The 25,421-nt window shown below is 44.5% G+C and overlaps 1 protein-coding gene across 1 annotated transcript in view; it reads left to right on the top strand.

The window, feature by feature from the left end:
- The window catches only part of CACNA1G (calcium voltage-gated channel subunit alpha1 G), a 294,602-nt gene that overhangs the window by 177,105 nt on the left and 92,076 nt on the right, over positions 1–25,421 (top strand). The window contains 9 exon segments of the mRNA XM_044297004.1: positions 3,442–3,626; positions 3,713–4,129; positions 7,540–7,640; positions 9,517–9,640; positions 11,770–11,838; positions 12,229–12,413; positions 19,613–19,739; positions 20,016–20,141; positions 25,310–25,399. Of these exon segments, the coding sequence (XP_044152939.1) occupies positions 3,442–3,626; positions 3,713–4,129; positions 7,540–7,640; positions 9,517–9,640; positions 11,770–11,838; positions 12,229–12,413; positions 19,613–19,739; positions 20,016–20,141; positions 25,310–25,399 (1,424 nt within the window).

A 25,421-nucleotide genomic window follows, 5' to 3' on the forward strand; every position in this document is an offset into this window, starting at 1 on the left:
TTTTTATCCACCATTTTTATCCAACCTAGACACTGTCGAAACCAAATTAGTGCATTCTTTAAGGGCTTTTCCAGTATTTTGATATTGGTGACCTATCCTCAGGATAGGCCATCAATTGTATTCAGCGAATCGAAGTCCAAAAGTGGACCTTGATCCGAATTTCAGGGAAATTTTGATTCGCCACGAAGCCAAATCTCCTCATGCTTCATGGTAACAAACCGATTTTCCCTGAAATGGGGTAAAAAATAAAATTAAACATACAGTACCTTATCCATTTGAGCGAGAAGAGCCCACTGCCGCCATCTTGATTGAAGATCCCACACAAAATCACATAAGCGGCGACGTATGATGTCACCACGCCTCCCGATGTGATGACAGGCCGTGCAAGATTTTGCTGTGGATCTTCAATCAAGATGGCGGCTGCGGGCTCTTCGTGATCAAATGGATGAGGTAAGTATGATTTTTATTTAGTTTTATTACAGACTTAAATATTAAAGTCAGATGCCTGGATGGCTCAAGTCCACCAAGGGGAACATCCATGGGCGGACTGGTCATAGACTCTACAGGAAAATTTCCCAGTGGGCTGATTCCCAGAGGGCCACCGAAGCCCTCCATAAAGATTCTGATCTTCTCAGCATTGATTAATGTAGGAGCATCAGGCACTTATACACCTGGCCAGCGGCCACAGGTGCCTTTCTGAATTCAACTGTATTGCCATTTTCAGGACAATGATACAGCTCCATACTGTGGATGGCAGTATTTTGTGTTGCACCTTGGTATTTGGTTTTGTAGAGGCAGTATTTTGTGCTGCATTGTGGTATTTGGTTCTGCTGGGGCGGTATATTGTGGTGAACTGTGGTATTTGGTTCTGCTAGGGCAGTATATTGTGCTGCACTATGGTATTTGGTTCTGCTGGGGCAGTATATTGTGCTGCACTGTGGTATTTGGTTCTGCTGGGGCAGTATATTGTGCTACACTGTGGTGTTTGGTTCTGCTGGGGCAGTATTACGTGCTGCACTGTGGTATCTGGTTCTGCTGGGGCAGTAAATTTTGCTGCACGGTGGTATCTGGTTCTGCTGGGGCAGTATATTGTGCTGCACTGTGGTATTTGGTTCTCCTGGGGCAGTATATTGTGCTGCACTGTGGTATTTGGTTCTGCTGAGGCAGTATATTGTGCTACACTGTGGTATTTGTTTCTGCTGGGGCAGTATATTGTGCTGCGCTGTGGTATTTGGTTCTGCTGGGGCAGTATATTGTGCTGCACTGTGGTATTTGGTTCTGCTGGGGCAGTATATTGTGCTGCACTGTGGTATTTGGTTCTGCTTGGGCAGTATATTGTGCTGCACTGTGGTATTTGGTTCTGCTGGGACAGTATATTGTGCTGCACTGTGGTACTTGGTTCTGCTGGGGCAGTATATGTGCTGCACTGTGGTATTTGGTTCTGCTGGGGCAGTATATTGTGCTGCACTGTGGTATTTGGTTCGGCTGGGGCAGTATATGTGCTGCACTGTGGTATTTGGTTCTGCTGGGGCAGTATATGTGCTGCACTGTGGTATTTGGTTCTGCTGGGGCAGTATATTGTGCTGCACTGTGGTATTTGGTTCTGCTGGGGCAGTATATGTGCTGCACTGTGGTACTTGGTTCTGCTGGGGCAGTATATGTGCTACACTGTGGTATTTGGTTCTGCTGGGGCAGTATATTGTGCTGCACTGTGGTATTTGGTTCTGCTGGGGCAGTATATTGTGCTGCACTGTGGTATTTGGTTCGGCTGGGGCAGTATATGTGCTGAACTGTGGTATTTGGTTCGGCTGGGACAGTATATTGTGCTACACTGTGGTATTTGGTTCTGCTGGGGTGGTATATTGTGCTGCACTGTGTTGTTTGGTTCTGCTGGGGTGGTATATTGTGCTGCACTGTGTTGTTTGGTTCTGCTGGGGCAGTATATTGTGCTGCACTGTGGTATTTGGTTCTGCTGGGGCAGTATATTGTGCTGCACTGTGTTGTTTGGTTCTGCTGGGGCAGTATATTATGCTGCACTGTGGTATTTGGATCTGCTGGGGCAGTATATTGTGCTGCACTGTGGTATTTGGTTCTGCTGGGGCGGTATATTGTGCTGCACTGTGTTGTTTGGTTCTGCTGGGGCGGTATCTTGTTTTACACTGCAGTATTGCCGGTCCCGCCTACTTCTGTTGTCCCGCCTTCTGTCAATTTGGACCCATCTACAAAATGAGGCGACTTTTAGTTTTCTTTATGTTCCCAGTCCGCCCCGGAGACATCCTCTGAGATGCGACCATAGACATTTATAGGGCACAGCAGTCAGTAGACTGCCTTAACCAGGGGTCTCAGCTCCCAGTGATATTTTCTAACATGTCTCAGTGAAGTTGTGTCATTGCATGGGGATGACTATTTAGGTACAACTTGCATAAATTGCATAAAGTATGTTTTTATGCAAAAACCATGATTGATGCGTCCTTTTCTCTTTACTTCCATCATGCTCCACATATTGAAACGAGTTTCCAAGTAGCTCAAGAAAACCGTAACTCTATCGTTAAAGCGGACCTGACGGCTCTTCTGACACTTTTTGTTTCATAGGCCCTTGCATTTCCCTTTGGAACATATGGTTTTAGAACTCTGCATTGTGCCCTTTCTCAGTTAATCCTCCTAGAAATGTATGAAGACATTGACAACTGGGCGTTACCAGTGGGAGGTGTGACCCTACACACTCTGACCTTCTCCAGTCTGTGCTATGTAGGGACACACCCCTTTGACACTTTGGGAATGGTAACCCTCAAGTTGCCAATTTGTTGATTTGTTTGCAGGAACAATAACAGAGGAATGCACAGCGCAGAGATCGAAGAAAAAATATTCCAGAGTTGTTGATTCATGGGGATTACACATATAGACCTGTCTGGGGAGCCCAAAGGTCCTCTTATACCTATGACACTGGCGGACCTGTTACATGTGCGCTTGGCAGTTGAAGACATCTGTGTTGGTCCCATGTTCACATGTGCCCACATTGCAGAGAAAAATGATGTTTTAAAATATGCAAATGAACCTCTAGGAGCAACGGGGGCGTTACCGTTACACCTAGAGGCTCTGCTCTCTCTGCAACCTCTGCACTTTGATTGATAGGGTCAGCCGTGATAACATTGTCACCGCCCGGCCCTGTCCAAGTGCAGAGGACGCAGCAGTACCAGAGAGAGCAGAGCCTCTAGGTGTAATGGCAACGCCCCCTTTGCTCCTAGAAACTCATTTGCATATATTAAAACTTAATTTTTCTCAGCAATGCGGACACATATTAACGTGCGACCAACACAGATGCCTCCAGCTGCCAATAGGTCAGCCAGTGTCATAGAAACAAAACTGCTGAAAGATGCACGTTTTGCATTAGAAGCGCTTTAGAATTGCTGCAGCTTATTCCACGTTAACTCTCTCTTTTAGTTACTCCATTACATGGATTACCGGAGGTGAAGACCAATTTACAACCACCCCTCATCATTCATACAGCTGCCACCCCTATGCCTGTGCCAAAAAATGCTCTGTTTGGAGAACTCTCACTGAGTTGCGACTCTAGGAGACAGAGCAGCGTTTCTGATGGACCTCATGGCAGTGAGATCAAGTCTATGGTAGGGATTGAAGAGTTCTTCACGTCTGCCGTACAGATCTTCTCTTAGGAAGAAGAAAACACTAAGCTCTACTCTTGTTCTTTCAGCCCAGCGCTCGGAATTCCACGCATAGCTCCTGGGGCGCCGTGTGTAGCTGGAACAGCCGAAGGTCTAGTTGGAACAGCATCGGCCGAGCCTCCAGCATCAAGCGGCAAGTGCAGAGCGGGGAACATAAGTCCTTGCTCTCCGCTGATGGGAAGGAGAGCTCAGAGGGCGAGACGTCCGATGAGGAGGTGTCCATTCGTAAAGGCTCTTCTTGCAATGTGATGGACTTGGTGGGCAAAAGAGAAGCACTTGACACTTTGCACGTTCCTTACGCTTATGCGTTGCAGAATAAACCCAGCTTTCCTGTAGATTATCAGGGCTGCAATGGGAAAACTGTGCTGCCTAATGTGACACCTCAGCCTCATCTCGAGGATCCCAAACTTGATTACAGCAATAATATCGACGACGATGCGAACATGGTAAGGATTTCTATATCGAATGGGGACAAAGAGGACCTGCTGTGACCTCTCCCGACATGTCCGCTTGTAATAACAATTCTGGAGCATCAATTCTTATGGCTCTGTCTTGTGCCATTCATTTATTATTCCTGCTAGAATTATGAATGAATTGCTTGCAGTTTGCCACAAAGGTCCAGATGGGTGTTACCAGTTGTGGGTGTGTCCTCCAACTGACAAGGTCTGTCGTTGTGCAGAGACCTGCCTCTAACTGGTAACATCCAGCTGGACCTTCATGGCAAACTGCTAACTATTCATTCATAACTTCTAGCAGGAATAATGAAGGAATGACACAACATAGAGTTGTTCCAGAATTGGTATTACATGGAGAATGCAAGTAGTTAAAGTGAAATTACATCTATTATTTTGTTGTTTTAGGTCCCAAATTCTATGTTTATTAATATGTTTATATTTCTGATACAAAGCTACAGATACCCTGCATTGATATAGATTTACGGGGTTGTCCAGGTTCAGAGCTGAACCCGGGCATAACCTCTTCTTCAGTCATTTAGCATGTCTGAGATGAGCATCGGAGCATTTCTTGCCCTCATGGCCCCTTGCCCTGCACTGCATTGCGCAGGATAAGGTCTGTTTTGTTTACATCCTCACTATGCTAGGCTGAGGCTTCCGCCTAGCAGTGATCCCAGTGACGTCACCGGCACAAATGGGCGGTCTACAGCACTGCCCTAGGCTGTTTTAGAGCCTCCGACAGCACTATAGACAACCCATTTGTGCCATGACGTCACCGGGATCACTGCTAGGCATAAGTCTCCGCCTAGCATACTCATCTGAAGCCCAGTACGTCATCGGCAGTAAAGAAAACTGACCTTGTTTGTGCAGTGCAAGGGGAGCATCGGAGCAAGAACTACTCTGATGCTCCACTCAGACATGATGAATGAGTGAAGAAGAGGTTATGTCCGGGTTCTGAACCTGGACAACCCCTTTAAAGTGAATCTGTCAGCAGTTTTGACCATGCTAAACTGCTGCCAAGGCTGGGGAGAACAACAGAGACATACCTTTTATGAAGCTTTTTTCAGAAGTATTGTAAATGTGGGCCTTTATTCTAGCAGGTTCTGCTCCTGCAAGTGCCAAGGAGGAGGAGCTTTACTGTGAAGTGCCCTCTGCATTGAGTTGTTTCACAGCCCCTCCCCTCTGCTCTGAGTGACAGCTGTAGCATCCAACCAGGAGACCACTACAGCTGTCACTCACTGAGCAGAGAGGTGGGACCGTGAAGCAGCTCAATGCAATGTGCACTCCATAATGAGCAGACATTTTCCGAATAAAACGTCATATTCTAACTGCTCCTGATAATAAAAACTCCACAAAAAGTATGTTTGCGCTGCTATCCCCAGACTGCTGTTGGCAGTAGCATGTCAAAACTGCTAACAGATTTTCTTTAAAGGTTTATATGCTGGCTTGTTGCTGTCACCACAAGGGGGAGCTGTTTCAGATTTGCCATGGATTTTGCTGTGGAATCTGTGCCGATCTATGTCACATCCAACAGGTGTAGATGTAGCCTAACAGTATACACTTAGCTCTTATGCGCCCCCTAGTGGAGAGTGCAGGCAGACAGCATGTTCTCTTTTATATCTTTAGGGGGAAGTTTTCATTACCCTCATGCCGCTTTTCTAGCGTAAAAAAGTTGCAAACAGCATGTTCAGAACTTTTTTAACACTACTTGACCAGCAATTTTTGCACAAGTGGAGTTTTTTCAGCCACCCTCACCACGTTACAGAAGAGGGGATGTGGGGAGGGACAGTGGCCCTATTATATTTTTCTTCTGTGTTGAGGACAGAAATCTATGGCAGTTTAGGCGCATAGACTGCCCTAGCTGTGCTAGTTTATGACAAGGTGTGTGCCTCATCACAAATAAGGCGTATCCTCCGGCAGTGCAGGGGGCATCATAGTCTGCCCTAAATCTCGAGTCTGTGATAGATTTCCCCCTTAGTCTTTGCTGGAGATTTGGAGCTCTATAAGCCTGACTTTCATATGTGTGTTGGATTTAGGGTCCATTCACACGCCCGCAAAATGGGTCCGCATCCGTTCCGCAATTTTGCGGAACAGGTGCGGACCCATTCATTTTCAATGTGGCCGGAATGCGCTGTTTGCATCCACATTTGCGGATCCGCACTTCCCGATCTGCACCTCTGTTCCACAAAAAAAATAGAACATGTCCTATGTCTGCAAAATCCCAGAAAACCCCTTTAAGCGAGAACGTTTCTTCTAACAGCCAATATAACTCTTAGACTTGGGGAAGATCTGAACCACAAAGTTTATTAAAAAATTGACTTCCATTCATTTGGTGAAGACCTTTTACCAGAATTGCATCCGCATGAAGAAAACCTAAATTCTACAAAGAGACCTTCAGGCTCTGTTAACACATTAACGGGCTCCATCTGGGTTTCCTTTTGGCTTTCCACCATTTCCAACGGCAAAACTAACAATGTCGACAGCACTGTTCCTGGCTTAAATAATACCAGAACCCCACGGACCTCATTATCGTCAATGGGGCCTGTCGGGATTCACCAATACCGGTTTAAAATAGAATCTGCCACTGCTGTCATGGCTCCTTTATGAGCGTCATTGATTTACTACAGAACTAATCCACTCTGTGGTGAAGCAACAAAAAAAGATGGTCTCATTGGTATAACATATTTATCAGGGATTTGCTCCTCTTAGGGCCCTTCTGGACAGACCAATTATCTTTCAGATGACCAGGAAGGAAGCTGGAGCTTCCGATCACTGTCAGATCATCAGCGGAGGTGAGAGCTGCATTTACATGCCGCCATCATCTCCGCTGTATGGAGACAAGTGAACAATTCAGCGATTGTTTGTCCCCATAGAAAATCTTTGTTCCAGAGCAGCCGATACCACTTGAAACCGAAGCAGAGTTCGGAAAATGTTTTTTTTTTTTTTTTACGAGACTTTGCGAAGCAATAACTTCGGCTCCTCGGAGCTCCTGCTCCGTACAGTATTGGAAGAAAGTTTTATGCCAATCGACTTCGGATGTTTTATCTAAAGTCGGTTCACTCATCCCTAATTAAAACTTCATTTTTCTCAGCAATGCGGGCACATAGGACCAACACAGACGCCTTCAGCTGCCAACAGGTCCGCCAGTTTCATAGGCACAAATCTGCCGACGGATGCCCTAGCAACTTAATAAACTCCAAAGTATAGAAATTTAGAAAATTGCCCAATTTAAGCATGAGTAACCTAAAACCAGAAAACCCCTTTCAATAGGCATTGGATCATCATAATCTACCATTTGGTAGTACGTAATCCGCTGCATTATACTTTACAGTGTGTTTTCAGAACGTTTTGCTTCCCTTGCCCGTGTGTAAAATCACCAAAAACGTTAATTTTTCTTTTTACAGAGCAAGACTGAAAGATTAAAAGCCTGGATAACGGCGCATCTCCCCGACTGGTGCAAGGAAAGAGAGACTTGGTCCCTTTACATGTTCCCCCCTTATTCCAAGTAGGTGTTGTCCGTCAGAAACCTTGGTCTCGCCTCCAGCCCTGTAACCTATTACAGAAGAATAGTGAATGGGAGGCTTGCTCAGACGAGCAGGGGGGGCTATAACAATCTGTATTTGCTCATAGTGACAGCACGCGTCTTGGGGCATCACGGTGTGGGTTCAGACAAGTAGTGATGCCAGCTTTGTGGTAGCCCAGTATTTCATTGTTGTGGGTCTGCAGGCCATTATTCCTGTGAAATGGAGACTAATTCAGACCAGTGGTCAGTGGTTTGGATGACTGCATAATATTAGTAAATCATGTCATGTCACATCAGGAACACAATGTGAACAGCTACGGGTTCTTCTTCTGTCTTCCCAGGCACAGATATAACTCATCTGGGGGGTGTACTGCCTCTAATTAAGGAGATCCAGCTGGGGTCTGGAGAATCACACGCAATGCTCAATGGGAAGAAGTATGCAAATTAGCTCTCCTCCAGAAGGAGGACATCTGTCTCTCTACTCCAGTTGTTGGTGACTACAAGTCAATGTCCTGTTTGGAAAAAAGGCTTGAAACACGATTAGGGAGATTAGCCATCTTAGTCACTTTTCAAGGCTCTTTTATGGGTTGGACATGGACGGAGATAGCTACCTATAGGTGGCACTAGAGAGAGAGTTTTCTTCCTTTCAGAAGAGAGATCATTTGCATGAAAGAGCCATTCCCAGTCCTCAATCCAGTAATTGGACGCAAGACTGAAGATCATTTAAAGCATCACTAAATGTAAAAAGTACCCAAGAAACTCCTCTCTTAATATCCCCTACTAATTTTAGCCAATCCTTTTTTAAATCTGAGAGAAATCTATAAAGAATAATTCTGCATTTGGCACAGATCATCTGCCTTCGATGCCCCTCCTTTTTCTCATTATCTTTGGATCTGACCTGTATCTGGCTGTAAGGCAACTGGCTGGAGCTGGAGCCCTCCCACATTGCTTGGTGTCTATCAGGAGAAAAGGAAAACCACAACCCTTATGTAGTCTGCGAGCCAAAAATAGGAGGGATCTACAGCAAATTAACACCTTTGCTCTCTGCAAGGTCTTAAAGGGATTTTCCGAGACTTATATACTGATGACCTATCCTCTGGTATCTGATCGGTGGGGGTCCAACACTCAGAACTCTTGCCGATCAGCTTTGCATCAGCACTCCTTTAGCGCCGTGGTCTTCTCTCAACTTTCCAAGCACAGCGCCATACGTTGTATAGTGGTTGTGCTTGGTATCACAGCTCTGTTCATTCATTTTTCCATTACGACCACCGCTGCAGCACGAGGTGCCAGGACGGGATCTCATGCAAGCGTATGCGCACTCCCCCTATCCCAGTCCCCAGATAGGCTGTTGCTTTTTCCTGTAATGTGCAAGCACGACCACTACTGATGGATTGCAGGGTGGTAGTAACCATGGAAAACGAGCTGTGTATAATGTGATGGAAAAATGAATCCAGCCATCAAAGGAGGCAATATGGACAATCACAATACATTGGTAAGGGCCTTGTATTAACTTTCTCTACACGATAAAGGCCATTTGCTGAAGTGACACAACCCCTTTAAGGCCTATTGCAAAGTTACATATTTTTTTCATAAAAAATTCCCTGGGGCCGTAAATTTGATCATTGCCTTTGAATTAGGAAATTGTTGTTTTTGCCGTTTACTAATGTGTTCTTGAAACCAGCTCCAAATAGACACGCGGGTAGTTTTCTTGTCCAATCCTGTAGTTTTGTATAAAAGAGCAGGTAAGGCATGTGATGTCTTCCGCATGTTCATAGTAAAAGTAGAAAATGTATTTACGCTCACAATCAGAATACAGATAATAAATGTAAATAATTTTTTTATTTTCTTCTTTTGACAGGTTCCGCCTAATGTGCAATAAAATCATCACCCACCGGATGTTTGATCACGTCGTATTAGTCATTATATTTCTGAACTGCATTACTATTGCAATGGAAAGACCTAAAATAGACCCTAATAGTGCTGTAAGTATATCAGGAAGCTAGTGGTAATATCTGTGCGGCACCATGGTAGGTGGACACGGCAAAATATTAAAGGGTCAGTGAGTTTACATAAAATGTTTGCGAAATGTGAAAGGCATGGTGGCATTGAGCGCTGAGACCCCCACCACCTATAGCTAGAATGAGGTGAGAGGAGCACTGGCTTATTGCTGTCTTCTCACTGCAGGAGACAGATTCGAGAAGGACCCACAAAGTTTCCGATGAGTCTATCTCACTTCTTCTCCTGCAGCATGGAGAGAGAGTGCATTATACCAGCGCCTCTCTCTCCTTGTTCTGTGAGGTCTCAGCACTCAGACTCCCACCGATTAAAACTTTTGCTATATCCCTAGGACATATCAAACTTTTTCTGAAAACTAAGAGGACCTAAAATCTTTTATTACAGGGGTGCTGCAGCACTTCTCAGAGCGCTCTGCACCTTCAGGTTTCATCAGCTCTGCTCTGCTTTTCCAGCATGCAGAATACAGATCCATAGAAAGTATATGCAATGTGTACTCTGCACACTGGAAAAGTCGATAAAACCCAGGCCTGCAGAGTACTCTGAGAAGTTCTCCTGCACCTTCTTGGTTTTAGCAATGGTTTAGGTCCCCATTAAAGGGGTTGTCCGGGTTCATAGCTCAACCTTTCACTCCTCCGGCCCCTCGGATATGAGCATTGGAGCATTTCATGCTCCGATGCTCTCCCTTGCCCTGCACTGTATCGTTAAGATTTTTCACTGCTAGGCAGAGGCTTCAGCCTAGCAGTTTTCCCCGTGACATCATCGGCACTAATGGGTGGGCTTTAGCGCTGCCCTAGCCTATTTACAGGCTACGGCAGTGCTAAAGCCTGCACATTAGTGCCGGTGATGTCACCGGGCTCACTGCTAGGCTGACGCCTCTGCCTAGCAGACCCTGGTACATCACCAGACCTAATGAAAAACCCCTTGCCCTGCGCAATTTAGAGAGCATTGGAGCATCTGAACCCAGACAACCCCTTTAAAGGGGTATTCCAGTTCACTGTTGACTTATCCTTAAGATAGGCCATCACTATCAAATTGGTGGGGTCCAAGCATGTGTGTGTGTGTCATGGCCATGCCTGGTTACTGAGTCATTGCTGCCATTCACCTGACTGTAACCAGTGACAGCCACTACACCATGTACAGAACTGTGCTGCTCCGTTTGCACAGCAGCTCCATAGGGTTGCCAGAAGTTGGTGCTCGTCAGTCTTTCGAAGGATAAGTCGTCAATGGTTACCTTAAGTCCTGAAAACCGCCATAAGAAAACAAATCATCCATAATATTCCCCTGAATTATGGACAGTTGGAAATTTCTTTGCTTCTTTCAATTCTAAGTTAAATACAGCACTTCAAGGGGCTGTCCGAGTGTAGAAAAAAGAAATCAGGGTCTGCTTTGTTTCCAGATGCAGTGCCATGGGCTGTGTCTGTATTTCATCTCAACCCCATCGAAATGAAGTCAGTGGAGAACAGACTATACGAAAGATGAAAAATAGTTGTGGAATCCCATCAAAAGCATCAAAACACTCTATTGTGAATGCTTCCTAATTGAAAAAGGTTGCATTGCAAAATATCGCTGTCCTGGCCACAAAAGCATAGTTTGTGAGTGCTAAAGAGGTGGTCCGACCTATCATTTTTTTTTAAAGGTTCAGATTGGCATTACAAACAAAATAAGGCATACTAAACTCCCCAGGTCCCCTCTGGTCTCTACTTCTCTCAACACACAGAAAAATGCTGCTGCTGACAGTGACCGGCTGAGTGGGCATTTCCTGTGTGCCGAGAGGAACCAAAAAGCAAAGACCGGGGTGGGGCGGGAATGGTTAAGATGTGTTGCGCGTTTTGTCGCAAGTGCCGTTTTGCAACTTTTTAGCTATTTCCAAAACGCTTTTGACTTTTCCAAAAAGTTTTTTTTATACCACTTTCAGTCTTGTAAAAAAAAAAATTGCAATTTTCTTTCTTTTGAGGTGTAAGCAATTAGGAAAAAAAAACGCTTGGCCAGGAAGGAAAATGTGTGCCCATGTATTATTTAATGCCATCTGTGCTGTTTTTAAGACTTGATCTGAGCCAGGAGGTCGCGGAATAATTGCTATATTTATCTGTTTCAGGAAAGAATATTCCTAACGTTATCCAACTACATTTTTACTTTGATTTTTTTGGCGGAAATGACAGTAAAGGTAAGAAGACCTCAAGCTTTTATTGTATACCCAATTTAGATTTATTTTGTTCAGATTATGTTCAGATTTTGCCCCCTCCCCTCGCCCCTCTTCATTTTGTCCTCTTATGTAATTACATGTGAAAGTTCTAGGGCAGAATTATTGGCTCTGGGGCTTTCAGATCCCATTAAATCTGCAAAATGATTACATTTGAATGCCCCCAGTGATGTACGTTCTTGTCCTGGGACTTCAGAGATAATTATGTCTCCAAGATGTACTGGGAATAGTGGGCATTGCCCAAAATCAGCCTTTTATTCCAGTGCTATGGGGTTAACTGAAACAGTTCACCTTATCACACATTCAATTTAACAATGAGAAGATTCTGCTTGATGCGTCGCTCTTTCCTTGCAGGTGGTGGCCCTCAACTTGTGTTTTGGTGGCAAAGCTTATCTGAGAAGTAGTTGGAATGTTCTGGATGGAATGCTTGTCCTGATTTCATTAATCGACATTCTCGTGTCAATGGTTTCTGATAGCGGCACAAAGATTCTGGGAATGTTACGAGTATTGAGACTTCTTCGGACTCTAAGACCTCTGCGGTAAGTAATGCATCTTATGCATCAAAAGTGTATGCCGATTGACGGTACAAAATGTAAAAACTGGTCTCACAGTACACAAGAAGATTTCTGCCAACCGAAGCAGTGCTGTAGTATATATATATTTTTTTCACTCTTGTGATGCTTGTTGGTAAGGAGACATATATAAAAAAAATGTGCCAAAAGAGAGATTTATCCTGACTACACCAAGTTGCTTCTCATGTGTCCGATACCACAGTCATCAAGTGTCCAACACAGGAACATCCAATAAAAGATCTACCCCACAGTGTACTGTAGATAGAATTATGGTCACCGCACTCACCGATATTAGTCCATCAGTTTGTTACGCTTGGTAATACGCTCCATAATTAGGTATAAAACATTGCGAGCACCTGGATGAAAACAGCCATCATGACGATCATAGGAGCAAAAGCCTTTTGGATCATGCCCCCTATGTTTTATACCGATTATAGATATGTATTCAGCGAAATAAACTGATGGATGAATATTGGTGAATGGCGTGAGGATACGTTTTTCATCTAATGTGTATTGTGTGAGGGTTCCAAAAGTGTGACGCTATTAGTATGCTTTAAGGGCGCTGCCACACGCTCAGGTTTTTTTATGCAGTTTTTGAAGCCAGAATCAGGTGTGGATCATAAAAGGAGAGAAAGTTTAAAAAGTATATTTTAAATCTACTCGCGGTTTTAAGTTTAAAAACTGCATCAGAAAATTTGAACATGGGGCCATACCCTAAGGGCAAAATCAAAAGTGGGGCCCCAAATCTTGTATTAATGTACTAACAACACAGTTACATTCTGTCGATTCTGGCCCCCCTCACAGATTTACACCCCATAAAGCTCCTGACACAGATCTGCACCCTCATGGTCCCAGAATACGCCACATGTCCCACCCCTCACAGAAATGATTCCCCCTCCCTCACAAAAAGCAACAGCAATGGAGCTGGTCGTCATATAGCATGTACGCCAGGACTGCACTGCACACCACTAGACCCACCTCACCCAGCCGCTTGCAGGCATACACAACCCTTCTCCCACAAAGTACCTCCACGAGCTCCAGTGTCCATGCAGAAAGAAAGCTCTGTCCTATACACATTTGGATCATGTGCATATTAACCCCCTTCTGACAAATGCGCAGCGCAAGTCAGGTCTTTAAAGATAGTGCCCACTCTGGAGAGGAGTGGGTGCCATAGCAGCCGGGTACCTGTTATGGCCAATGTCCATGATTTGCAGTAATACTGACCTGGACATTTAACCACTAGGATGCCATGGTCAAATGTCACCATGGCATCTGAGAGTGTTAAAAAACGGAAGCGTGGCCTTGCTGTTCAGGCGCGCTTTCTCCCAGCAGAGATCGGGGAAAGCACCCTGTTGTAATAATGAACCACAGCCTGTACTAGGCTTCCAGGCTCATTATTAGTATTTCCCAGTTCAGGCCACTGGGTGGCAGCACTGAACTGTGATTCAGTGATTTCTATACAGAATAATGGAGCAATTTCCATTATTCTGTATACGTTGCAGTCTGATGATTGCAAGTTGTGGTCCACTTGGGGTCCTAACAAAAAGTAAAAAAATAAGTTTTGAAAATATACAAAAAACTAAAATCACCCCCCTTTTCCCCAAAATAAAAATAAACAAAAAAAAAAACACATTATGGGCACCGCCGCCTACGAAAACGCCATTACTATTAAAATATTTAAAAAGTTAGCCCATATAGTGAATGACATAACAGGAAAAATAGGTTGATTTGCCGTTTTTCACTTTATCTCCCAAGAAAATTGAATAAAAAGTGATCAAGTCATACAAAACCCAAAATGGTATTGTCTAAAATCACAGATCGTCCCACAAAAAATGAGCTCCTGCAAAAAATTTACTCACAGCCATCTACATTAAAGGTAAGAATCTTAACCACTGAGCTATAGAGCTCCATGTTAAACTGCTAAAAAATTTTATGGCTAAAACTTCATTGGTAATTTCCCATATGTTTTTGCATTCATATATATCAGAGGTATCATTTTATATATTTTTTTGTAATTACATATTTATTTTGTGCCATACATTTTTTTGCAATTACTAAAAATATATAAAATGATACTTCTACTGTATATAAATACCTAATACATGACAAACTACTATGAGATTTTTCTGCAACAGTTTAACTTTGAACTCTATAGCTCAGTGGTTAAGGTTCTTGACTTTAATGGTTGTAAGTTCGAATCCTGGCAGAAATGTTTCAAAAATAGAAGCTAAATAAGTCTTGAATACACAGGTTGTCCAGCATACTGACTAATGCTTGGGGATACCCCCTTCATGTTCATAACACTGGCTCCATATATGGACACAGCCATATATGGAGTCAGAGCAGGGACTCCTAAGCCAGGAACCAGAGTCCCGACTCTTCAGTAACACTGCCTGAGTCCCGACTGTCAGTGGTCTGCCGTTCAGCAGCAGTGAAGCTGGGGGCCCCTTAGATGATGGGGGCCCTGGGCAATTACCTAATGCCAGCCCTGCCTAAGGGGTGCACATAGATAAAACAAGAGAGAAAAAACAGGAGGCAGCGCCTCGTGTGTAAAACCGTGTGGTATTTTTATAAAAACCACCAAAGCACTGATTGCGCTTACCGTGTATGGTTGTGAGAAGGCACAACTCCTCTGGATTGCTTTAGCTGGTAGTAGGCCCGTCCAGCTTGCGGGGGTGACTGCTGCTGCTGCCTAGGTCCTTGCCGGTAGCCGTGGGGTACGGTGTCCGGAATTGGATAGTGGTGGAAGGTGATAAAAAAATATATATATGTGCATATATATTGAACCTTAACGGCGCTGCTGCAGAAGACAGGACTCAGGTGCATAAAATAAAGTTGGTTCTTTATTTGATAATATCAAATAAAGAACCAACTTTATTTTATGCACCTGAGTCCTGTCTTCTGCAGCAGCGCCGTTAAGGTTCAATATATATGCACATATATATATTTTTTTATCACCTTCCACCACTAAGGGGTGCACATGCTAACCTCCCCATAGACTTGAGCTTTCATAAATAAGAAAACACCTTTTGGTTTTGGGAAAAAAACGTGGAATGTGCCACCTTTTATTCAGCATCACAAATGAAAATATAGTGTAGGAGAAACCTTGACCTCAGTTGTGACATGGTACTCCCTGTGCTGGGCCCATCTGCCACCAGAATCCTAACCTTGAACCAGGACAGCGTACCTGTCTTACATGGCAGTCCCCCCTATTTAACCCCTTTGTGACCACTAAGATGCCTTTTTATGGCGTCACCAAGGGACCTTAGCCTAAGCCACCACATTATTATAGTGAGTCTTCCGTGCAGCGGAGAGTTGGGGTTCAGCTCTCACATGAGAGCCGGGATACATCGACTGAAGCACTGATCCAGGCCATTTAACCCCTTAGAATGAGGCATCTAAGTGGTTTAGAGGGAGGGGACTCTCTCTGTTTCCCATCAGGATCCCACAAACAAGATTACAGGGTGTTGATGTATTCGCTTGTCGCACCTAAGAGCCTAATGAAGGCCCCAGGCCTGCCTTTATTGTATCCCTATCAGGCTGCGCCTCTCTGGCGCATCCTGCTCGTGACTGTCAATATTTCACTGACAGTGTAATACACTGTACTGTTAAAGTAGTACAGTTTATTACAGAAGTGATCAAAATATCGCATGGATAAAGTCTGCTTGTTGAACTAGTAAATAGTGAAAAAAGTTAAAGTTTTATTAAATAAGAAAATCTCTCAAGTTAAAAAAATACACCTTTTTCCATTGAAAAAAATATATTTTCACTGGAAAAAAACGACAAAAATAAAATCCCCACCACATACAGTATTTGGTATCTCTGCATCCGTAACAAAATTACAATACACAATTATCATCTAATTTATTTAAGAAAAGTTTTCATTGTGTAAACCGTAAAAAAAAAATATATTGTGTATCGCTGTCATCATACTGACCGAAAGAATAAAGTTATGATGTTATTTATGCAAACAAATTAAGGCCTGCAAAATTTGGCACACAAAAAACAAGCCCTATGACTACGCTGACGGAAAAATAAAAAAGTTCGAGCTGTTAGAAGGCAACAATGAAAACGTATAAAAATTGATTGATCACCAAGGCCCAAAACATTCCGGTCATTAAAGGGTTAAAGGGTCATTCTGGGGAAAATACTGATATTCTGTTCTATTTCTAGTATAAAGAGTGAAGGGTCGGAGTAGGACACAGGGAATACTTTGGTGTCGTTTGAATCCCTATGTGATGCACTGCCACTACCTGCTGTCACGGCTGGCGGTGGGGGAAACCCCCAGCCGTGCGGTGCCAGGAGATGGTAGGGTTACCCCTTGGCCGGGACCACAGAGTTAGGGAGCAGGTCACCTCCTATTGCGTCCCTAACGCTGACCCTGTCTCCTATCTGTATGAGCCGACCTTGGTGGTAGGAGGACTCATACGCCGGAACCTTAAAGTCCCTACGAGCCCTCAAGTCGGCCCTGTACTAGGGGACAGAGTGAGACGACCTGCTCCTCCTAGGAACGGGGGAGCAGGAGTCTCAACGGCCAAGCAACACAGGGGAATACAATAACAGACTTATGGCAGTGACAGGCAAATGGAACCAACACATCACTCACCTGCCACAGACAACAAACCCTGGATCCCATGTGCAGGTGCTGCGGTTCAGACACCAACGAACACAGCACACACCAGACATCCCACAGGAACCCAGGACCACAAGCTGCACTAACATAAAACCCCACACACACCTAAATAACACTGTGAAACATAGAAATTCCCGACAGAGGTTTTATGACCAGAAGGATGGTCCCCACTGGTAGATGGTGGAAACAGGAGGCTGCTCCAGCCAGCATGGCTGAGAGCAACCTACTGAACCAAGCCAGGAACTGAGGCTTTATAGGCCAAGTGGCCCCACCCACCGGTCAGACACACCCAGTGACTCACAGACACACTGGGAAGGGAATTAACCCTTCCAACACCACAGAAGGGAAGGGAAGACAGCAACTAAAAGGAACAGTGTCCACACACAACAAACACACTGTGCCCACCAATAAAAGGCACACCTAAAGGAGAGGTTGCCAGGTGCAACCGCATGCCTACCGCAGCAAGCTGCCTAACACCGCTCAGGCAGCGCTGCTGCCACATATCCAATGTTGCCAGCGGCAACCACACCTAGACCGCAGGCAACTGCATGCGGTCACAAGAAGTCACGACCATGACCAAAGGTCGTGACACTCCCTCCCCTCAAAGCCCCCCCCAACTGAAAAGGGAAGCTGGTGGGACCAAACAACAGGGAGGGGGGGAGGGGCAATGCCTGCTAATCACCAGTGTCTCCCTCCAGTGCTGCCGCCAACAAACCTGGACCGTACACAACAGTCCCAGGTTGCCAGCCAACAAAGCAGACTGGAAGGGAGAACAACTGGAGGCACTGCCAGACAGATGCCCGTATCTCCCCCCAGGACTGCCGCCAACAGACCTGGACCGTACACAACAGTCCCAGGTCGCCAGCCAACAAAGCAGTCCGGAGGAGGAGCACAGGACACCCGACAGATGCCCGTATCTCCCCCCCAGAACTGCCGCCAACAGACCTGGACCGTACACAACAGTCCCAGGTCGCCAGCCAACAAAGCAGTCTGGAGGAAGAAAACAGGACACCGCATCCAACTCAGGGAGAACGTTCCTACTCCAGGTCGCTGCCAGCAGACACTCCCCAACCAGCACACCTGCCGGAACACCAAAGGAATGCTGCCAGCAGACGACCAGAGATAGGAACCCTGAGAGGGACGAGGGGTCACCAACACGGACACGGTTAGCAAGGTGGCGGGGAAAAGCCACCAACCGCGCCGTTAACGGTGAACCCCGTAACGCTCTCCCTCCGGAGAACGCGCATGCACCCCAACGGTCAATGGATGCATGCTTCACCCTCTTACGAAGGAGACCAGGTGAGGAGCCATTCTGGTCATACTGTCACGGCTGGCGGTGGGGGAAACCCCCAGCCGTGCGGTGCCAGGAGATGGTAGGGTTACCCCTTGGCCGGGACCACAGAGTTAGGGAGCAGGTCACCTCCTATTGCGTCCCTAACGCTGACCATGTCTCCTATCTGTATGAGCCGACCTTGGTGGTAGGAGGACTCATACGCCGGAACCTTAAAGTCCCTACGAGCCCTCAAGTCGGCCCTGTACTAGGGGACAGAGTGAGACGACCTGCTCCTCCTAGGAACGGGGGAGCAGGAGTCTCAACGGCCAAGCAACACAGGGGAATACAATAACAGACTTATGGCAGTGACAGGCAAATGGAACCAACACATCACTCAGCTGCCACAGACAACAAACCCTGGATCCCATGTGCAGGTGCTGCGGTTCAGACACCAACGAACACAGCACACACCAGACATCCCACAGGAACCCAGGACCACAAGCTGCACTAACATAAAACCCCACACACACCTAAATAACACTGTGAAACATAGAAATTCCCGACAGAGGTTTTATGACCAGAAGGATGGTCCCCACTGGTAGATGGTGGAAACAGGAGGCTGCTCCAGCCAGCATGGCTGAGAGCAACCTACTGAACCATGCCAGGAACTGAGGCTTTATAGGCCAAGTGGCCCCACCCACCGGTCAGACACACCCAGTGACTCACAGACACACTGGGAAGGGAATTAACCCTTCCAACACCACAGAAGGGAAGGGAAGACAGCAACTAAAAGGAACAGTGTCCACACACAACAAACACACTGTGCCCACCAATAAAAGGCACACCTAAAGGAGAGGTTGCCAGGTGCAACCGCATGCCTACCGCAGCAAGCTGCCTAACACCGCTCAGGCAGCGCTGCTGCCACATATCCAATGTTGCCAGCGGCAACCACACCTAGACCGCAGGCAACTGCCTGCGGTCACAAGAAGTCACGACCATGACCAAAGGTCGTGACACTTGCACAGCAGCTTGATCCGGACTAATGGTCTATTATATGGCAGATCCCAGATCAACTAGATATTTCTGTTAAAATATTTTGGTACAGAGTATTTTATATATGTGTCAATGCTATAAGAGGAAAATGGAAAGGGAACTTTGGAAGTATTTTGAGTTCAGTGCGGAGGCACATAGTACACTAGTGTACCAGAAACATAAGGTTTAAAGTAAATTTCCATATATTGTTTGTTCTCATTGATGTAGGGTCATAAGTCGAGCTCAAGGCCTTAAACTTGTGGTTGAAACCTTAATGTCGTCCTTGAAACCCATCGGAAACATTGTGGTAATCTGCTGCGCCTTCTTCATCATCTTTGGAATCCTCGGTGTTCAGGTATACATCACACAGGACTTTGGTAAATATAATGGACCAACAGGTGGACCGACAGTTGAGCCCCATGCAACAATTTGGGCAAAACTGAAATTGCTCTCACACCATTAGTTGTACTGGTGGCAATGGACGGGGGAAGTCCCAGAAGTCGGACCCCCATTGATCTAAAAGTGGTGAATGTCAGTGGCTTGAGTACCTTCTAAATAATAGCTCACATAGATGTAGCTTGTTCTAAATATGGATTATAGTGATTCAGGACATGCATGTTGTTCATTTCAGCTCTTCAAAGGAAAATTTTTTTACTGCTTGGGAGAGGACACAAAAAATATCACAAATAAATCGGACTGTCTTCATGCTAGATACAAGTGGGCCCGCCATAAATACAACTTTGACAATCTTGGTCAGGTGCGTAGAACTATGTGCATGCATTTTGTAATGCTGAGAAATCAGGCAATTTTTATGTCGCACATTACTGTTGCTATTATTTTCAAATTTTAAAAGGCAAAATATCTTTTATAAATAAAGGATAATAAACTGCACCTTATTCTTGTGTTTTTGTCACATTGGTTTTTAAACTGTAGAACTGTAGATTTCAGTAAAAACATAACTGTAACTGTGCCAACTAACCATGTGAACTTTGGGCTAAACCTAAGGGCGTTGTCCTGACTGTTCCCTGGTATTCACCCTTTCAACCTCTGTCCTGGAATCTAGACTTTGCTGCAGGAACCAACCAGCCTGCTACCTGCTGGAGTAGTCCTGGTGTAGTTGGCTGTTGACCCACGGGGGTCAGAGTCACCATTGCAAAGTACCAAGGACTCAGGAAAAAAGTGTAATCTGAACACAGTCAAGAATAAGGGTAGGCTGAGTACTTGCATATTCCAAATAACAATTCCAAGGCCGGGGCCGGCAGAGTACGTGCGTAATCCAAGTCGGAGGCGGCAAATAGCAGAATCGGTAGATAGGCAAGGTTCAGTACCGACAACAGACCACCTTCGCTGGCTACTAGAAACTAGACAAACTCAAAGCTCATGTGAAGAGGTGGATCCACAGCCCAGCTAAATAGGGAGACTGATCAGCAACTTAACCAGCACCTGGACACAGACAGGAGGAAGGGATTAACTCCCGCAGTGCTGAAGGAAAGTTCACAGAACACTAGTCCCAATTCACACAGGGAGAGTAGAGCGACGTCAACGCCTTCCTGGAACAGCAAGATAGTGGCGCTCCCAGAATGTTGTTGTGACAAAAACACAATATACTTCAAGGCTATGAACTTCTTTGAGGGCATTTTCACTATTGCATTCTATGTGTCTTGGGCTAAAAACTATTATTTCCCATTGGTCTTTATTAATAGTTTTCAAATGTTTGTCTTCTACAGTCTTCAGGTTTCACTGCCTCTGCAGATGGTTCTTACTGGCGTCCATCAGAGAACTGTTCTAAAGGCTTAATCTCTGGACTCATTTACCTAAAGTCGTATCAGTTTTATAACAATTTACCAAGGATAGAGTGCATATAGTGACTGCGCTATCAACGTTCAGAATCCAACTAGCATGCCCAACTGCTGTTCCCTATACTGCTGTCTTCAGGTATATGTACAAACCGGATTCCAAAAAAGTTGGGACACTATACAAATCGTGAATAAAAACTGAATGCAATAATGTGGAGGTGCCAACTTCTAATATTTTATTCAGAATAGAACATAAATCACGGAACAAAAGTTTAAACTGAGAAAATGTACCATTTTAAGGGAAAAATATGTTGAATCAGAATTTCATGGTGTCAACAAATCCCCAAAAAGTTGGGACAAGGCCATTTTCACCACTATGTGGCATCTCCCCTTCTTCTTACAACACTCAGACGTCTGGGGACCGAGGAGACCAGTTTCTCAAGTTTAGAAATAGGAATGCTCTCCCATTCTTGTCTAAAACAGGCCTCTAACTGTTCAATCGTCTTGGGCCTTCTTTGTTGCACCTTCCTCTTTATGATGAGTCAAATGTTCTCTATAGGTGAAAGATCTGGACTGCAGACTGGCCATTTCAGTACCCGGATCCTTCTCCTACGCAGCCATGATGTTGTGATTGATGCAGAATGTGGTCTGGCATTATCTTGTTGAAAAATGCAGGGTCTTCCCTGAAAGAGATGACGTCTGGATGGGAGCAGATGTTGTTCTAGAACCTGAATATATTTTTCTGCATTGATGGTGCCTTTCCAGACATGCAAGCTGCCCATGCCACACGCACTGATGCAACCCCATACCATCAGAGATGCAGGCTTCTGAACTGAGCGTTGATAACAACTTGGGTTGTCCTTGTCCTCTTTGGTCCGGATGACATGACGTCCCAGATTTCCAAAAAGAACTTCGAATCGTGACTCGTCTGACCACAGAACAGTCTTCCATTTTGCCACACTCCATTTTAAATGATCCCTGGCCCAGTGAAAACGCCTGAGCTTGTGGATCTTTCTTAGAAATGGCTTCTTCTTTGCACTGTAGAGTTTCAGCTGGCAACGACGGATGGCACGGTGGATTGTGTTCACTGACAATGGTTTCTGGAAGTATTCCTGAGCCCATTCTGTGATTTCCTTTACAGTAGCATTCCTGTTTGTGGTGCAGTGTCGTTTAAGGGCCCGGAGATCACGGGCATCCAGTATGGTTTTACGGCCTTGACCCTTACGCACAGAGATTGTTCCAGATTCTCTGAATCTTCGGATGTTGTTATGCACAGTTGATGATGATAGATGCAAAGTCTTTGCAATTTTTCGCTGGGTAACACCTTTCTGATATTGCTCCACTATCTTTCTGCGCAACATTGTGGGAATTGGTGATCCTCTACCCATCTTGGCTTCTGAGAGACACTGCCACTCTGAGAAGCTCTTTTTATACCCAATCATGTTGCCAATTGACCTAATTAGTGTTAATTGGTCTTCCAGCTCTTCGTTATGCTCAAATTTACTTTTTCCAGCCTCTTATTGCTACCTGTCCCAACTTTTTGGGGATTTGTTGACACCGTGAAAATTTGAATCAACGTATTTTTCCTTTAAAAGGATACATTTACTCGGATTAAACGTTTGATCTGTCATCTACGTTCTATTACAAATAAAATATTGACATTTGCCATCTCCGCATCATTGCATTCAGTTTTTATTCACAATTTGTTTAGTGTCCCAACTTTTTTGGAATCCGGTTTGTACAGTTCTGGCCCACATTTAATTCTGGAGGTGCTTATATAATTAGGGAAGAACAAGGGTCTTCCTTCCTTAGGAAGAAAAACATGACCATTTTCCAAAATGCGTTAAGTTTGATCCTTAGGAGCTTCTGTAGCTCAGGTAACCTCACTGTGCGCTCTGTATGGAGCATGAGCTTTGAGGAGGAGAAGCTTGCTTTCGTCCGGGCACGCGTCAAGCATTATTCAGAATCGCAACTGAGGTCACCAGGGCTGTTGGATTCTGGACATTGATAGCGCAGACACTATACACACTCTGACCTTGGCATTTTTTTTTATTGAGCAGCGGGTGGCTCCTGCACTACTGCACTATCTTTTGTGATTTCACTGGTGATTTTATTAGTGAATTGGTTAGGTTATAACAGTGTAGTTTAAAGGAGTGTTTATGAGCTGTTAGAGTAAAGGTAAGTAGAACAGATGGGGCCGTCAGAGCAGTGGTCTGATGGATTTAATTGAAAAGCAGAAAGAACAGTTTGCAAAAGCTGTAGAGGGCAAACTGTTGAATTTTTTTTTTTAAAGACCAATCGGAAAAATTATTTTTTAGCCCAAGATAAGCAAATTCAATCATAGAAAAAATACCCCCAAGGGTGTCCACCTGCAAAGGTTGGTTTTCCAATAGTTAGAACTTATAAACTATCTACAGAACAGGCAATAAATGTCTGATCTTCGGTAGCCACCCACCTACTGCTCCCCATTTAAAAGAAGCAACGATCTGGCATGCATGCTGAAGCTTAATTGAAACTAGAGATGAGTGAACACTTAAAGAGTAACTTTACTTTCACAAAAATTTTTATTTAATGTAACAGAGAATAGTGTAACTAGTAAATTTCCTAATCACTTAATTTAAAAAATATGCCTTGAAAATGGCCACTAAGGGTCTCACTTCCACCTAATTTAAGTCCACTGCCTGTTGTCAGGCAAGAGCCATCCCTACTAAAAGAGGCACAGAAGATAGCTCACAGGAAATGGGGACGTGTCAGAACTAGCTGAAACAACTGCCTATACATTTCATCTTAAAAGCTGAGAACCTCCTGTGTGGCTGTAAGTGTGATGTATACCTCTTTATCATCTCCCTTGAAGAAAACAAACATAGAGGTAAGTAAGGGAAGTGAGGTCACTGCATACAGTACTGGCAGATTCAAGAGAAGGTAGACACCCACTGCTTATGAGTGAAATGCATCTAGCTGTGCAGCTGAAAAAGGGAATAATATGGCTGAAAATGACTTTAGGGAAACCCAAACATAACTGTTCCTTCACAGTTATGATTGTACAAAGAACGTTGGCCGAATGTCTTTTTTCAGCCTTACAAACTATATTACTATGTTACACAGTCAATTAGGCCTAAAAGGGTAGTTTAAAAAGCAGCTAATTTCAGTATAGGTGTGGAGCAATTCATGAAATCACATCTATGGATTTTTTAAGAAGCTACCTTGGCAAACATGCCTCCCGTATCATCGGATGTATATAGTGACACCAAGTCTGGCAAGTCTATAGTTATAAGGACATATAGTTCATTATTCAGTAGTATATCTAGTAACTTTTACATTCAGCTTTGTAAATGAATATATTTGTGTCATGTGTGCAATCATTTTATCCACCATGTGTAAATAATTTTATCCGCCATGTATTTATTGATATATGTCAACACAAATTGTATATTGAAGCATTAGAAATGGTGGTGGCAGATTCAGAATAGTATAAAACAAGTAAAAAAAACTGATACTGACCTCACCGATCCAGCACAACCACAATTCTGACGCTACCCAGGTCCTCGCTGGTCTCTGCTTCCTAGTCTGGTCTCAACATACAGAAAATGTGCCCCTCAGCCAATCACTGATTAGTGATTAGCTGACCAGGCATTTTGAGACAGGATTGGTGAGTATCGAAGGCTCCTTTATTTTTTTAACCGACACTGTCACCAATATTTTTCCACTTGAAAATCCCTTTAAAGTAGTTGCCCCAGAATGACAACTTAACACCTAACCACAGGTTAGGTGATAAGTGTCTGAATGGTGGGGGGTCTGAGCACTGGACCCACCACCAATTACGAAAATAAGGGACCATTGTGCATGCTCAATGATGTTCTATTCAAATTCTATAAGACTGTTAGGGTACAGCACTCAGCTCTCTTCAGCAGTCTAATAGAATTTAAATGGAGCAGCATTGATTCAGTCAAACAAGGGACATAGGAAATCCATCTTCGTCATTGGAGGGTGTCCAACCAACCTACCAACTATCTTGTGAATATTTGATAAGTTGTCAATCTGAAACAACCCCTTGAAGCACTGTGCTTGAAAAAATTACCCTATAATCAGAAAATGATTGGTAAAGTGCTTATTATTTGTGTCTTAATAGGCATTAATGTCTTTGTTCGTCCTGGCGTCCAAAGATGGATGGGTTGACATCATGTATGATGGCCTGGATGCAGTTGGGGTAGACCAGCAGGTACTATAATACCAAATACAAA

This window comes from Bufo gargarizans, chromosome 6, assembly GCF_014858855.1.
Source record: "Bufo gargarizans isolate SCDJY-AF-19 chromosome 6, ASM1485885v1, whole genome shotgun sequence".
NCBI classification, from domain to species: domain Eukaryota; kingdom Metazoa; phylum Chordata; class Amphibia; order Anura; family Bufonidae; genus Bufo; species Bufo gargarizans.